This window comes from Rhincodon typus, chromosome 9 (genome assembly GCF_021869965.1).
Source record: "Rhincodon typus isolate 14 chromosome 9, sRhiTyp1.1, whole genome shotgun sequence".
NCBI classification, from domain to species: domain Eukaryota; kingdom Metazoa; phylum Chordata; class Chondrichthyes; order Orectolobiformes; family Rhincodontidae; genus Rhincodon; species Rhincodon typus.
This window is the reverse complement of record NC_063340.1, coordinates 58857214-58870421: the sequence shown is the minus strand read 5'-3', so window position 1 is coordinate 58870421 and position 13208 is coordinate 58857214. Positions and strand designations below refer to the sequence as shown.

Genomic DNA, 13208 nt, shown 5'->3' with positions numbered 1-13208 from the left:
AATAATCAGATCATCCATGATTTTATTAAATAGTGAAGTAGGCCTGAAGAGCTAAATGCCTACTCCTGCTCCTAAAAGCTATGTTTCTACTTTAATGTCAGTTTGGATAAAGTGAACGAGCTCTTGGCCAATTGGTTTGCCAAATGTCTAGTACATCCTTGCCTGCTACCAACTGATGTTCTGATGTATTTCCTGCAAGGTTAATGTCTTGATGTGAATCAGAATAACTTTTGCTAATGTCTTTAACCTAAATGGAGTGAAAGTCACACATAAATTTCTATGCCTGCAACATTTATTTCTCATTTACTCAAACTGTTTTTTCTGAAAGAATATTGGGAAAATTTTGATGTTTTGTAATATTGATTCAAATGCATAAGGCTCCCTGGAAGTTGAGTGGGTGAATCAGTATCCTGATTTTACACTTTCTCACTCAAAACCAATGTGATCCCATTCTATGCCAAAGACATCTGTGCCAGTATTGTAGCAATTATAGTTATCAGTTTTCTCCTATTTAATTTCAAAATGAGAAGGCCTAAAGTAAAGTATACACATATATATTTTCAATGTACTTTGGTATGAAAGAACTGTAGTTTTTCCTCTATAATAAGATAACAAGGTGTGGAGCTGAAGAAGGGTCCAGACCCGAAACATCAGCTTTCCTGCTCCTCTGATGCTGCCTGGCCTGCTGTGTTCATCCAGCTCCACACCTTGTTATTCTCAGACTCCAGCATCAGCAGTTCCTACTATCTCTGAGGTAGTTTTTCCTCTTCTGTTTTATATTGTATTATGATGAAGATACTTCTAATCTGCAGAATCTGTTAAGAGATACAGATCACTTTTAATTTGCTATGAGTTAGTTTACCAGTGACCAATATTTCATGTAACACAGCAGGATTATTATCTCCAAGACTCCAGGAATCTCTGAAAATGCATTTTAGTGGCCAGAGCTTAAGAAATCATTAGGCAAGGCACCTCTCATCGCTGAATGACAAATGCTTTGTAATCAGCTCATGCCAATTAGTATCTGTAAAACTACCTGTTTATATGTACTACATTCACATCATATAAATTGTTTTTAGCACGAATATTGTGTAATGAAAGTATACCATGACAACAAAAGAGATTTTATTATAGTACAAGATCACTTGTTTTACTGAGGGTGAACAATCAAAATTACATCAGTGTTGATGCATTGCCGCAATATTAATCACAACAACAAAAGAAGATTTACCTGTGCCTTTAATAACCATAACATGTTTCCTGAACCAGGTAACAGAATTACAATGTATTAGTATGAGTTGCTCTGAAAAATAATCATATTGTATGATTGCTTTTTGTTGCCAATTTTATTGCACTGATAAAACCTGTTGAATCTTATACATTGTTATTTAGAAGGAAAATAGTAATTAAAGATGAACAGAATAAAGCGGGCATAAACGTTAATCAGTCTTGTTTGCCAAAATTCCTCTTGCTTCAGTTTGTAACTTTTTTTTTTATAAATTTAAGGTCACCGAGAGAAATACAAGGATATCTAATTACTAAGACTCTAAAAGACAAACAGATAATGATGCAGACACAGTAATTTCAGTCAGCGTCTAATGAGAAAGATAGGCTGAGCTCTTGTAAAAAAAACATATTTTTCAAAAAATACGTAGTGGAAATTGAATTCTGGTTAGTTAGTAATGTGAAGCCATAAATATTTCAGTGCATATGTTTGGTGCATATAACTTAAATGGTAATATTTTCATATTTTGCTCCTAGGGCTGTGACTCCCAGATGAGCATGTCTGAGATGTCCTGCAGTGAAAGCACTTCTTCCTGCCAGTCTCTGGCACATGGCTCAACACCAGAAATCCTAGTTGGCCTGCTGTATAATGCCACCACTGGCAGACTGTCAGTAGAAGTCATAAAAGGAAGCCACTTCAAAAACTTGGCAGTGAACAGACCACCTAGTGAGTACAAGGCTTGACAAGGATCGAAAAACGATGAATGATCTTGTGTAGACTAAAAATATGTATGTTTAAATATAAAAGAAACTCATTGAAATAGTGTGCACACTTAGTTGGTCAACAAGTGAAGATATTTCTCCTCTGTTATTAATTAGAAAGAAATATAAATTGTTCATTGGAAATTGGGTGTAGCTGTAGAGGAATCCTTACTTTTTCATCTACAGTAATGCCGATTTAGGAAAGTTTATCCTGAAAACATGCTCAGGAATAAAGTACCAACTCCTGCTTCGGTGGTCAGATTTTGTCATTAATACCCAGAAGCAATTTAGATCTTTGTATTGATCAAATATTAATTGGCATTCTCACCAATTGCTTTTTATTATGTGTGATAAATTTTTATTACTTCCGCATTTTACCAGACAGATCTGCGTACAGATAGTTATAGTGAAAGGGAGAAACCACTTCATCACTTATTGAAAATGTCAATTGCAGTATAATATTTTGCACTAGATTCTAACTAATGTGTAGTTGTTTGAGTTTTTTTTACTTCACAATAGTCAGATCCATAAAACACTAAAATAAGTTTCAGATTACTTATTGAATTATATTTGATTCATATAAATGTGCCAGGCATAAAATGAATCCACTAACTGTCACGCTTTAAAACTGTCCTGTCTTGTTTTTACAACTTACGTTTACAATTTAGATTGATGGGATGAAAATCCATACTCTACACTACATGTTAATAATCCTAAAAAAAAACAATTCGCTAAATATGATTTGCAGTTAAATACAAATCACTGACACACACTGTTAATGACTCGTCACTAATTGGGTATTCTTAGTCCATCAGAATAGTCCAATAATGGATGCTCCTATGAATTTGGGATGAAGATACAATATGGGGGCTGAGTGGAAAGAATCTATCTGTGACAAATTGTCCTGTACCTGACCTGTTTGCAGTAATACCGGATATCAAAAACAGCGATATATTCCTATATTTAATTCAGCCAGTGAAATAGGAAGCTAAATACTCAATTACATTTGTATATACATGCAAATCATCTTCAGGTTGCTACCTAATTTATAATGACATTTTGTGCCTGTGAAGGCCATAATGCAACATCCATTTGGAACTAACCAAAACAAAAACTAGGACTGGATTTTCTGCAGAATGACAATGATAGCCAGATTGCTATTCCATCCCAACTTTTTTTTTATGTGAAGAAAGAGCTCTATATTTTGGATAGTTGATTCCAATCAGGGCTCCTGCAGAAATGCAGAGTAACCTTATAGGTCCTTGTACGTCAGGCTGCCAGGTAGGTCGGGTGCAAGGTGTGATGTTGTGATTGAGTGTTTGATGTGGGTCATGGTGGGTGGGAAGGGTATCAGGTTCAGTGGGAATAGGGAATGTTATGTCCTGTAAGGTGGAGGGACTGTGTCCTTGGTGGGATGGAGAGGAGGTGTCGAGGAGAAGTGGCAGCAGGGAAATGGGGAGCTGTGAGTTCCAGCAGCAGGCAACGGTGCAGTGTCAGGTCCTGGTGGGGATGGATGGGGAGAGATAGGGGGTAATCTGCGAGATCCAGGGTGAGCATTGAGTGCAGCAGTTGGGGGAGGTCTGTGGATGCAGCATTAAGCTTGAGAGGATCATTGTAGTGTGTGTTAGGTCCTGGGGAGGGGTGATGTTGAGCCCCAGCCATCAGGAGGGGTGGAGCGGGGTAAGTGGTTTCAGGGAATGGAGCTGGGTCCCAGGAGGAACAGGAGGGTGTCAGGTCCATTAATCATGGTCAAGTATAAGGAGTCAGGGTGAGGTGCAGTTGGCGTATAAGTGGTGGATTGAGGTCTCAGTTTAATAGCTACTCAGGAACTAGACTAAATTTTAGATTTTCTAACTTTTCCTGTGTAACTATTAGCTGCAGCGGAATTCTCCAAATTATCCAGTGTAAATGTATTCTTTCAGAGAGTTCCAGGTTTAGGGAATTGCCCATTGGAATCTTCAATTTCCTGAGCTACTCCCTCGGAGTCTGCCAAGTTGGGGTGTCCACAGGGTCTTGACATACAACTCCCATTTACACTGCAGAAACAATTATCTGGCCACCAGAAAATTCTCGACTGTAATACTCAGGCTTGTGAAAAACATCCTTTACAGGTTAGAAATTACTACTGATGTTACCTATTTTTAAATGACCTTTGTTCCATTAAAATAATGAACAGTAGGATGCAACACATATCATACCTCACACACAATGTCACAGATAGCACCCTCAACATCCCTAAGTATCACTTGTCCCACCAGCTGGACAGACTCTGCAGAGGTGGTAGCACAGTGGTGTACAATCAGGAGGAAGTTGCCCTTGGAGTCCTCAATGTTAACTGTAGACCCCATGAAGTCTGATGGCATCAGCTTAAACATGGGCAGGGAAACTTCCTGCATACTGCCTCCTTCGGCTGATGAACCAGTACCCCTCCATCTTGAAAACCACTTAGAGGAAGCACTGAGGCTGCTGAATGATGCAAATTGTATTCTGGGTGGGAAACTTCAGTGTCCATCACCAAGAGTGACTTGGCAGCACCACAACTGACGTAGTTACTATACTGAGTCTGTCGCAGATGGCGAGACAAACCCATACTTGACCACATCCTTACCCATCTGCATGCAGCAGGTACGTCTATCCGTGATATTATCAGTAGGAAACAATACCTGCACAGTCTTTGTGCAGACAAAGTTCCATCTTCACATTGAGGATACCCTATCATGTTGTGTGGTACTGTCACCATGCAAAATGGGATAGACCTTGAATATGTCTAGCGACTCAAGACCAAGAACCCTTGAAGCATTGTGGTTCATCAGCAACAGCAGGATTGTATTCAAACCTAATCTACAACCTCATGACCTCGCATGTCTCACATTCCACAATTACCATCAAGCCAGGGTATCAACCCTGGTTCAATGAAGAGTGCAGGAGGGCATACCAGGAGCAGCAGCAGGCATATCTAAAATGAGATGCCAACCTGGTGAAGCTACAAAACAGATTTCTTGCACACCAAACAGCATAGCAGCAAATGATACTCAGCACTAAGCAATTTCACAACCAATAGATCGTATCTATGCTCTGCAGTCTAGCCACATCCAATCATGAATGATGGACTATTAAACAACTTACTGAAGGAGGAGGTTCCACAAATATCCTCATCCTCAATGTTGGAGGAGCCCAGCAAATTAATGCAAAAGATAAGTTTGAAGCACTTGCAACAATCTTCATGTAGAAGTGCTGAATGGATGATCCATCTTGGCCTCCTCCAAGGGTCCCTAGCATTATTGATGTCAGTCTTCAACCATTTGATTTACCCCATGTGGTATTCAGAAGCTGCTAGAGGCACTGGATATTGCAAAGGCTATGGGTCCCGACCAGCATACTCTCTAATTTCTTTTCTGTCTGCCTGGGCCTCTAAGGTCCATCTGTGCAATGAATTCTGGAACTGGAAACCAAAGCTGTGGTTAGGGTGCTGCTCACTGTGAGTGGAATCCTGGAACAACTGCATACTTGGTCCTGATAACATTGCAGCAAAAATACTGTAGTTGTATGCTCCAGAACTTCGCATGCCCCTAACGAAGCTGTTCCAGTACAATTACAACACTTGTATCTACTCAAAAATGTGTAAAATTACCCAGATATATCTTGTACACAAAAAAAAGAATAAATTCAACCCAGCCAATTACCATCCCATAAGTCTACTGTGGACCATCAGTAAAATGATGGAATGTGCCATCAGTGTGATCTAGCAGCATTTGCTTAGCAATAACCTGCTCAATGATGCTCAGTTTGGATTCTGCCAGTGCACTCAGCTCTGACAGCCTTGGACATGAATTCCAGAGGTGAGGTGAGAGTGATTTCCCTTGACATCAACACTACATTTGATCAGATATAGCTTCAAGGAACTTAAGTAAAATTGAGAAGCAGTGGAAAACTCTCCACTGGTTGGAGTCATACCTGTCACAAAGGAAGACAGTTGTGGTTGGTGGATGTCAGTCATCTCAGTTCCAGGACTGTGTGCAGGAATTCCTCAGTATAGTGTTCTATGCCAAACTACCTTCAGCTGCTTTATCAATGGTCTCCCCTCCATTGTAATGTCAGAAGTGGGTATGTTTGCTGAAGATTGCACAATGTTCAGCACCATTGACGACTCCTCATGACTGCAGCAGTCAATGTCCAAAAGCAGCAAGACCTGGACAATATCCAGGTTTGGGCTGACAAGTGGCAAGTAACAAGTGCCAGACAATGACCATCTCCAATATGAGAGTATCTAACCATCATCCCTCGACATGCAATAACATTACCATCATGAAATCCCTCACCAGCTATCTCCTGAGGGTAATCATTAACCAGAAATTAAACTGGACTAGCCATATAAATACTGTGGCTACAAGAGCAGGTCAGAGGCTAAGAATCTTATAGTGAGTAACTCACCCTCTGCCTCCCCAGACCCTCTCCACCATCAATAAGGTACAACTCAGGAGTGTGATTGAATATTGCCCACTTTCCTGGATGGGTGCAGCTCCTACAACACACAGAAGCTTGACATCATCTAGTACACAACAGCCCATTCTACAGACATTCACTCCCTCCACCTCTGATGTTCAGTAGCTTCAATGTGTACCATGTACAAGATGCATCACTGAAATTCACCAAGACCCTTTAGACAGCACTTCCAAACCCACGACCACTGCAATCTGGAAGGACAAGGGCGGCAGATGCATGGGAACTTCTCCACCTGCAAATTCCCCTTCTAGCCGCACAACATCCTGATTTGGAAATGTATTGCCAAACCTTCAGTGTCTCTGAGTCAAAATACTGAAAGTCCTTCCCAAAGGCATTGTGGGTCTATTTACAGAAAATGAACTGCAGTAATTCAAGGGGGCAACTTTCCATAATCTTCTCAAAGGCAACTAGAAAAGAGCAATAAATGCTGACCCACCCAACAAAACTAGCATCCGATGAATGAACAAAATAAGACACAAATACATTAATAGTTCATCCGCTGTTAATGCCTACAGTAAATTCTAGCCTTGTGTGTCAAACAGACTTTGTAGTCCTTATTTATACTACAATCATTACCTTTAGTTACGCTTTGATAAATTAGATCATTATGACAAAAAAAAGTAAAATTAAAGGCAAATCTTGGAAAAATATAATTATTGGTCCAATTTACATTTCTTTCAATTGTCCATGACGAACATAATCCCAAACTAACCTAGTCCCACCCACCTGTTTCTAGCCCACATCCCTCCAAATCTTTCCTTTCCTTGTACTTATCGAAATGTCTTTTAAACGCTGTAACTGCACCCATGTGCACCACTTCCTCAGGAAGTTAATTTCACATGCGAACCACCCTCTGTGTAAAAAATTTGCCCCTTTTTTAAATCTCTCTCCTCTCACCTTAAAAATTTGCCCCCTAGTCTTGAAATCCCCCATCCTAGGGAAAAGACAACTGCCATTAACTCCATCTGTACCCCTCATTATTTTATAAACTTATATAAGGTTACCTCTCAACCTCCTACTAATATTGTATATTCAGCACAATTGCCCTGGAGAAAGTAGTTTGCCTAAAAGTTGTGTATTTTCAACTCTTTCATAACCCCCATTACTCTATTAAACAGATCTGGAATGTATCAATTAAGACTGTAGATACTAAATTAATGCATTTCTTTCAATTCTGTTGCACAATTATTAAAACTAAATTAACATTGCACAATTTATTCAGTTGCAAATGCCTCCAACAGCAATTGTTCTTATGACCAGCCCTCATACATTTTTGGATCCTTCACAAGCTTTGCAATGTTACATTTAAGAATATGACTTCTAAACATGTCAATTTGAAACAAATTGCAAGCATTTTCTATCAAAACATAAAATATATTATGAAATATTAAACTCCAAACACAATCACTTGTTTTTAGTTTACAATAGCTTCGCATTAAATGGAAAAAAATTTGTTTTCGTTTTTGTGCAAATATTTTGCAAGAACTCAAATGCTATAGTTGCTGCCACGGTGAAACCTACTCATTCTTAAATATTCAGATAATTACCATTATATTTAGCAAGGCTTCATGAAGCTTTGCTGGTAATTATTTGTGCTGGTAAAGTATATTGGAGCTACTAAAAACGACAGGTTTCCAAAACAATGAAGTGCGTGCTTGGCTTGAACACGGAAAATCAGGCACACAAAGCTGAACCCATATTAGCATTGACCAGTGTGACTGATTACAAAGTTAGGGCTAGAATCTTGATCACAGTGTTATTTCTCAGCTTATTCAAACACCCAAGTTCCATATGATTGAAGCATTAATCGCAAAATGTGCTTTGAGTAGCTGGTATTTGAATCTGCATCATTACATCTATTGATTTTACATTGACCTTGGCTTAAATTATATAAAAATGGTTTTCATATCTACAAATTGCCATTTTTTTGTGTGTAATTAGATTTTTCTGCAATACTTCCAGAAATAACTTAACAGACAGATTTAAAAATAATACAGCTTTGGTAAATCAACCGAAGTTTTGAAAATGTTTGTCTTTCACAATAGTATTGATTTCACATGTTATTACTGGCACTCAGAGGAGAAACTGCAAGAACTTGTAAAACTACAGTTGCTTTCACTAGACTATAAGTAATAACTTTTTATAAGTAAAAATAATGATCACATTAAAAATGGTGGAAGTGCAACAATGTCCTTACTAAATATGTGACATTTGTCTACAATTGCATATTTGACTGTTAAATTTGATCAAAATCAGTTCCTGCAGCATTTTTATCAGTCGTGCATTTTAAATAACTTTTCTTGAAATCTATTTTGTTGGATTGGTTGTATACCTTTCTTTAACAGTTTATTGTTACATAACCAGAGGTGAAAGAAAAAACAAGTTAGTAATATTTTCCTATTGCTTGCAAGGTTTGTAATTGTTGCACAATTACTTTGATTATGAACAAACCGCACTTGACAAGAAGCTCATTCTGAAAATGTCTATCTATTAAAAGGACTTGTTAACCTACTTCAAGTGGCATTTGAAGTCCTACCTTACCTTTTTTACCGATCAGCTTTTGCTTGCATTGATACTTGTTGTCTTGAAATTCACAAATTTAGTTAACTTTATGACAAGCATAGTAAATTTCAGATGCAGTGGTCAATAAAGTGGGCAATGCAATGTCACTATGCAGTACAAGGGAAACAAGGACCTTTGATTTTCTTGTTCATGAAGAGGAACGGGGTAGTAATATACTGAGATTGCAAACTGATTAGATTTCGAAAAGGATTGTGAATATGCACTTTTATGGCACAATAATGAGAAATTGAGTTGTTACGTCAGGCAGCTAATAATCCTCTCTATTGAACCTTTTCTTGTTATTAAACTGTTAAAGCTCTTGTACTTTTACCACTGTAGTAAACAGTGTTCCTCGTTTTAACTTTTGACCTATGACCCTTTCTCACCCAACTATTGACATCTGGCCATTATTTCTTTTACTGCTTTCCACCCCCTGTTGTCAGATGGACTGTTCTGTTGTCTAAAACACTTGATAGGTGGGCAGGTTTATATAATCCGAGGTGAGTTGCAGTACAGGATTGCTATTAGTGGCTCTTGTCTCTTTCATGTGAAAGAAACTTGCCAGCAGTGAAGCTGTCCACCATTCGTGCTGGCTTTAAGAGACTTTTACCTAACGTTATTTTCTGTGATCAGGATAAATTATACTGCTGGAACTAACCATCTCTCCTTATACTGAACGGGGCTATGGTAAAGGTCATTCATAATCGGTATAATATTCTATCAATCATTACTGTATGATGATATCAGAAGTGTTTTGAAATTTAAAACAAGAGAGCTACTGAATTCTGATATCTGCTTTACCAAAACATTCAATGCTTTGATCAGGATTTTTGTGAATATAAGATAAAGATAGTTGACATTTCTTTTATCACCTAATTATAACTCAACAAATCATTTAATAATATAATGGTTGTTCAAGCAAAATAGGAATAATTAATACAGTTGCATATATATTAAATATTATTTGAAAAATGTACTGCTCACTGTGGGTGATGTTTGACAGTTGCTAGATCTTATTTCATGCTTTGAAAATTCAGAGCAGATATGTCTCATGTTTAGATGCAGACTTTCATTTTACAGTCGTTATGATGGCAAAATTATCATATTCACCATGATTATTCTTCTGATAATGACAATAACTTATGGAGTTGGCACATACACAGTTAAACACAAAAATTCAGAAATTACTGACGGTGAGTTTATGATTTTTCATAGGATGTGCTGTAGAAGCACCACAGACTTCAATTAATTAGAAATCACTGAATTGAAGACAACTTGCCTTTTTATGCTATCAATCTTTCTGCAAAGTTTTTGAAAAGGGTGCATCCAGTAGAATGAGGTGTAATTTTCATTGGATGATATACTATGTTCCTAATTATTGCTGAAAACTTCTCTGGTCCCGAAAATATTGATTTTACATTTGTGGAATGTCACATTTTGCCGTAATGATAAAATGTTCCACTTAATTTTAGAATACATGTTTTAAAGAAGTTTTTACTGATCTTGAGTTTTCTATATTAATCCCTTGTGTATGTCTCAATACTTTATTGCACTCTCTATAAAATTGAATTAAATATAAATGATAATCAGCCTATTTTACTTTGGTTTGTTGTCTGTAAAATTAGTTCAATTTGATTGGCTTTTTACCTTTCTGATGATGTCACTTAAATTTGATTGGCTACTTTCTTTGCTTGATGACATCACTATTGAGGATGCCTAAGGTCCACTTCACTTGGCACCAGATTCATACATATGTTGACCAAGGGGTAGGTTGTAGATCTTGGGGGGTTGCTTTCTTTGAGTTAACAGTGAACTGTGTGACTTCCTCACTAACTGCAAAATCTTGAGTTTAGATCAAGATTTCATAGAAACGAAGTAAGCTGGTTTATTGTTGTTTTATGGCTTGAGTCATGCTTGATAAACTCTAAACAAAATTATCAAAAAAAAGGATGAATCAGTCATCACAAAAATTGACACCAAAGGATAATGTTAGCATAATTCACAATGTGGGAAATGTACAGGATCAGTTAGAATTTTGATTTGTATCTGCCAGCTACCCCCACCTAAACTGTGGCTGAGTCAAATGACCACTACTCACTTTTTGAAAATCAACTTCAGTAGATAGCAAACTTCTCCAGGTCAGACAAACAAAAAGGTTTTCTCCATCAATATGATTGTTTGACCTCTCCTGACTTCCAGGAAAAAGAAATCAGAGTAATGTATATATTTTGATAAATGAAAGCTATTGTTTAATTTAGTTGTTGTCTATCTTCTAAAAAGTACAGATGAAGATCTATTTAAAATTATGAAGAATGGGGCAATGTAAATAAAAGCAAATTTTCAAATAACTGAGTGTCTTAGAATTAGAGGATACAGATTAAAGGATAAAGGGAAGAAATTGGGGATGGAGACCAGGAACAATCTTTTTACACAGATGCTTCTAAGGCTGTGGAATAGACAATTGGGTACAAAATCGACTTGATGGTAGGAAACAGAGGGTGGTGGTAGAGGGTTTTATTTTATACGGGAGGCCTGTGACCAGCGATGTGCTGTAAGGATTGGTGCTGGGTCCACTGTTATTTGTTATTTATATAAATGATTTGCATGAGAATATAAGAGACGTAGTAAGGTTGCAGATTACATCCAAATTGGTGGTATAGTGGACAGTGAAGAAAGTTATCTAATAATACAACAGGATGTTGATTAACTGAGCCAGTGCCAAGGAATGGCAGACGGAGTTTAATTCATATAAATGTGAGGTGTTACATTTTGGTAAGGCAAATAAGGGCAGGACTTGCACAGTTAATTGTAGGGCCCTGGGTGTGTTGTCGAACAGAGAAGACGGGGTGCAGGTACATAGTGCCTTGAAAGTGGCACCACAGGTGAATAGGATGATGAAGAAGACGTTTGGCATGCTTGCCTTCATCAGTCAGAGCACTGAGTACAGGAGTTGGGAAGTCATGTTACAGCTGTACAAGACATTGGTAAGGCCACATTTGGAGTACTGCTTACCATTCTAGTTGGCCTGTATAGGAAGGATGTTATTAAACTGGAAAGGGTGCAAAAAAGATTTACAAGGATGTTACCAAAACTGTAAGGTTTGAGTTATAAGGAAAGGTTGTGACTTTTTTCCCTGAAACATAGCATGCTGAGGGATTACCTTATAGAGGTTTATAAAATCATGAGGGGTATAGATAAGGTGAATAACGAAAGTCTTTTCCCAGGGTAAGGGAGTGTCCAAAACTAGAGGGTATAGGTTTAAAGTAAGAGGGGAAAAATTTAAAAGGGACGTGAGGGGCAACATTTTTCACACACAGAATGATGCATATATGGAATGAACTGCCAGAGGAACTGGTAGAGGTGGGTACAATTACAACATTTAAAATACATTTGGACAGGCACATAGATAGGAAAGATTTAGAGGGATGTGAGCCAAACATAGGCAAATGGGAATAGTTCAGTTTAGGAAACCTGGTCAGCATGAACAAGTTGGGCCGAAGGGCCTATTTCCATGCTGTATACCTTTATGACTGTAATCAAAATTAGTGTTGGGAGCAGATTTTCAGATTTGGTGATCAAAGAACAAACTTAAAGCACAAATTCATGACTAGTGAAGAAGCTTAATCCATTTTTGGGTTCAAAGTTTATTTGAATGTTACTGGCCAATTGGAGTCACCAAACTGGCAATACACTGTAGCTCATCAGTTTTTGAGGAGAGAGCATTAGCCAGTTTTTCTGCTTGGCCCACCAGAAAATTCTTGCTACATAAATATCTTTCTTGAAAAATACCTGAGTGGATTTTAGCAGTATTTAAGAATCACTGTTGAGAACTCTCAGTATCTTTTATAGCCTATGTCTAATTTAAAAAGCATTCCACCAAAAGGGGCAAGATGAAAGTGCTGTGCACCCATTTAGTAACCTGTCTGTAAATTGAATCATATGTGGAAATAGTTGTGCAAGGTATCTGCTAGACTCTCCTTTGCTAGCTAACCATTTTTTGGACCAATTAATAGACAACAAAGTGAACACTTAAAAATAAATTGATGATTGTGCAAGAGGGTTAACAAGATATGAGAACAGAGCAGGGTCAAGGGATTTGGACCAATACACAGGTGGAGGACACAATAACAATACGTTGCTTGGATAATGATATTCTG

General features: G+C 37.7%; 1 protein-coding gene across 1 annotated transcript in view; it reads left to right on the top strand.

Moving 5' to 3' along the window:
- The window catches only part of syt14a (synaptotagmin XIVa), a 197740-nt gene that overhangs the window by 181452 nt on the left and 3080 nt on the right, over positions 1 to 13208 (top strand). Inside the window, exons 7-8 of the mRNA XM_048600781.1 lie at positions 1762 to 1951; positions 9495 to 9551. Of these exons, the coding sequence (XP_048456738.1) occupies positions 1762 to 1951; positions 9495 to 9551 (247 nt within the window). The remainder of the gene's footprint in view (positions 1 to 1761; positions 1952 to 9494; positions 9552 to 13208) is intronic.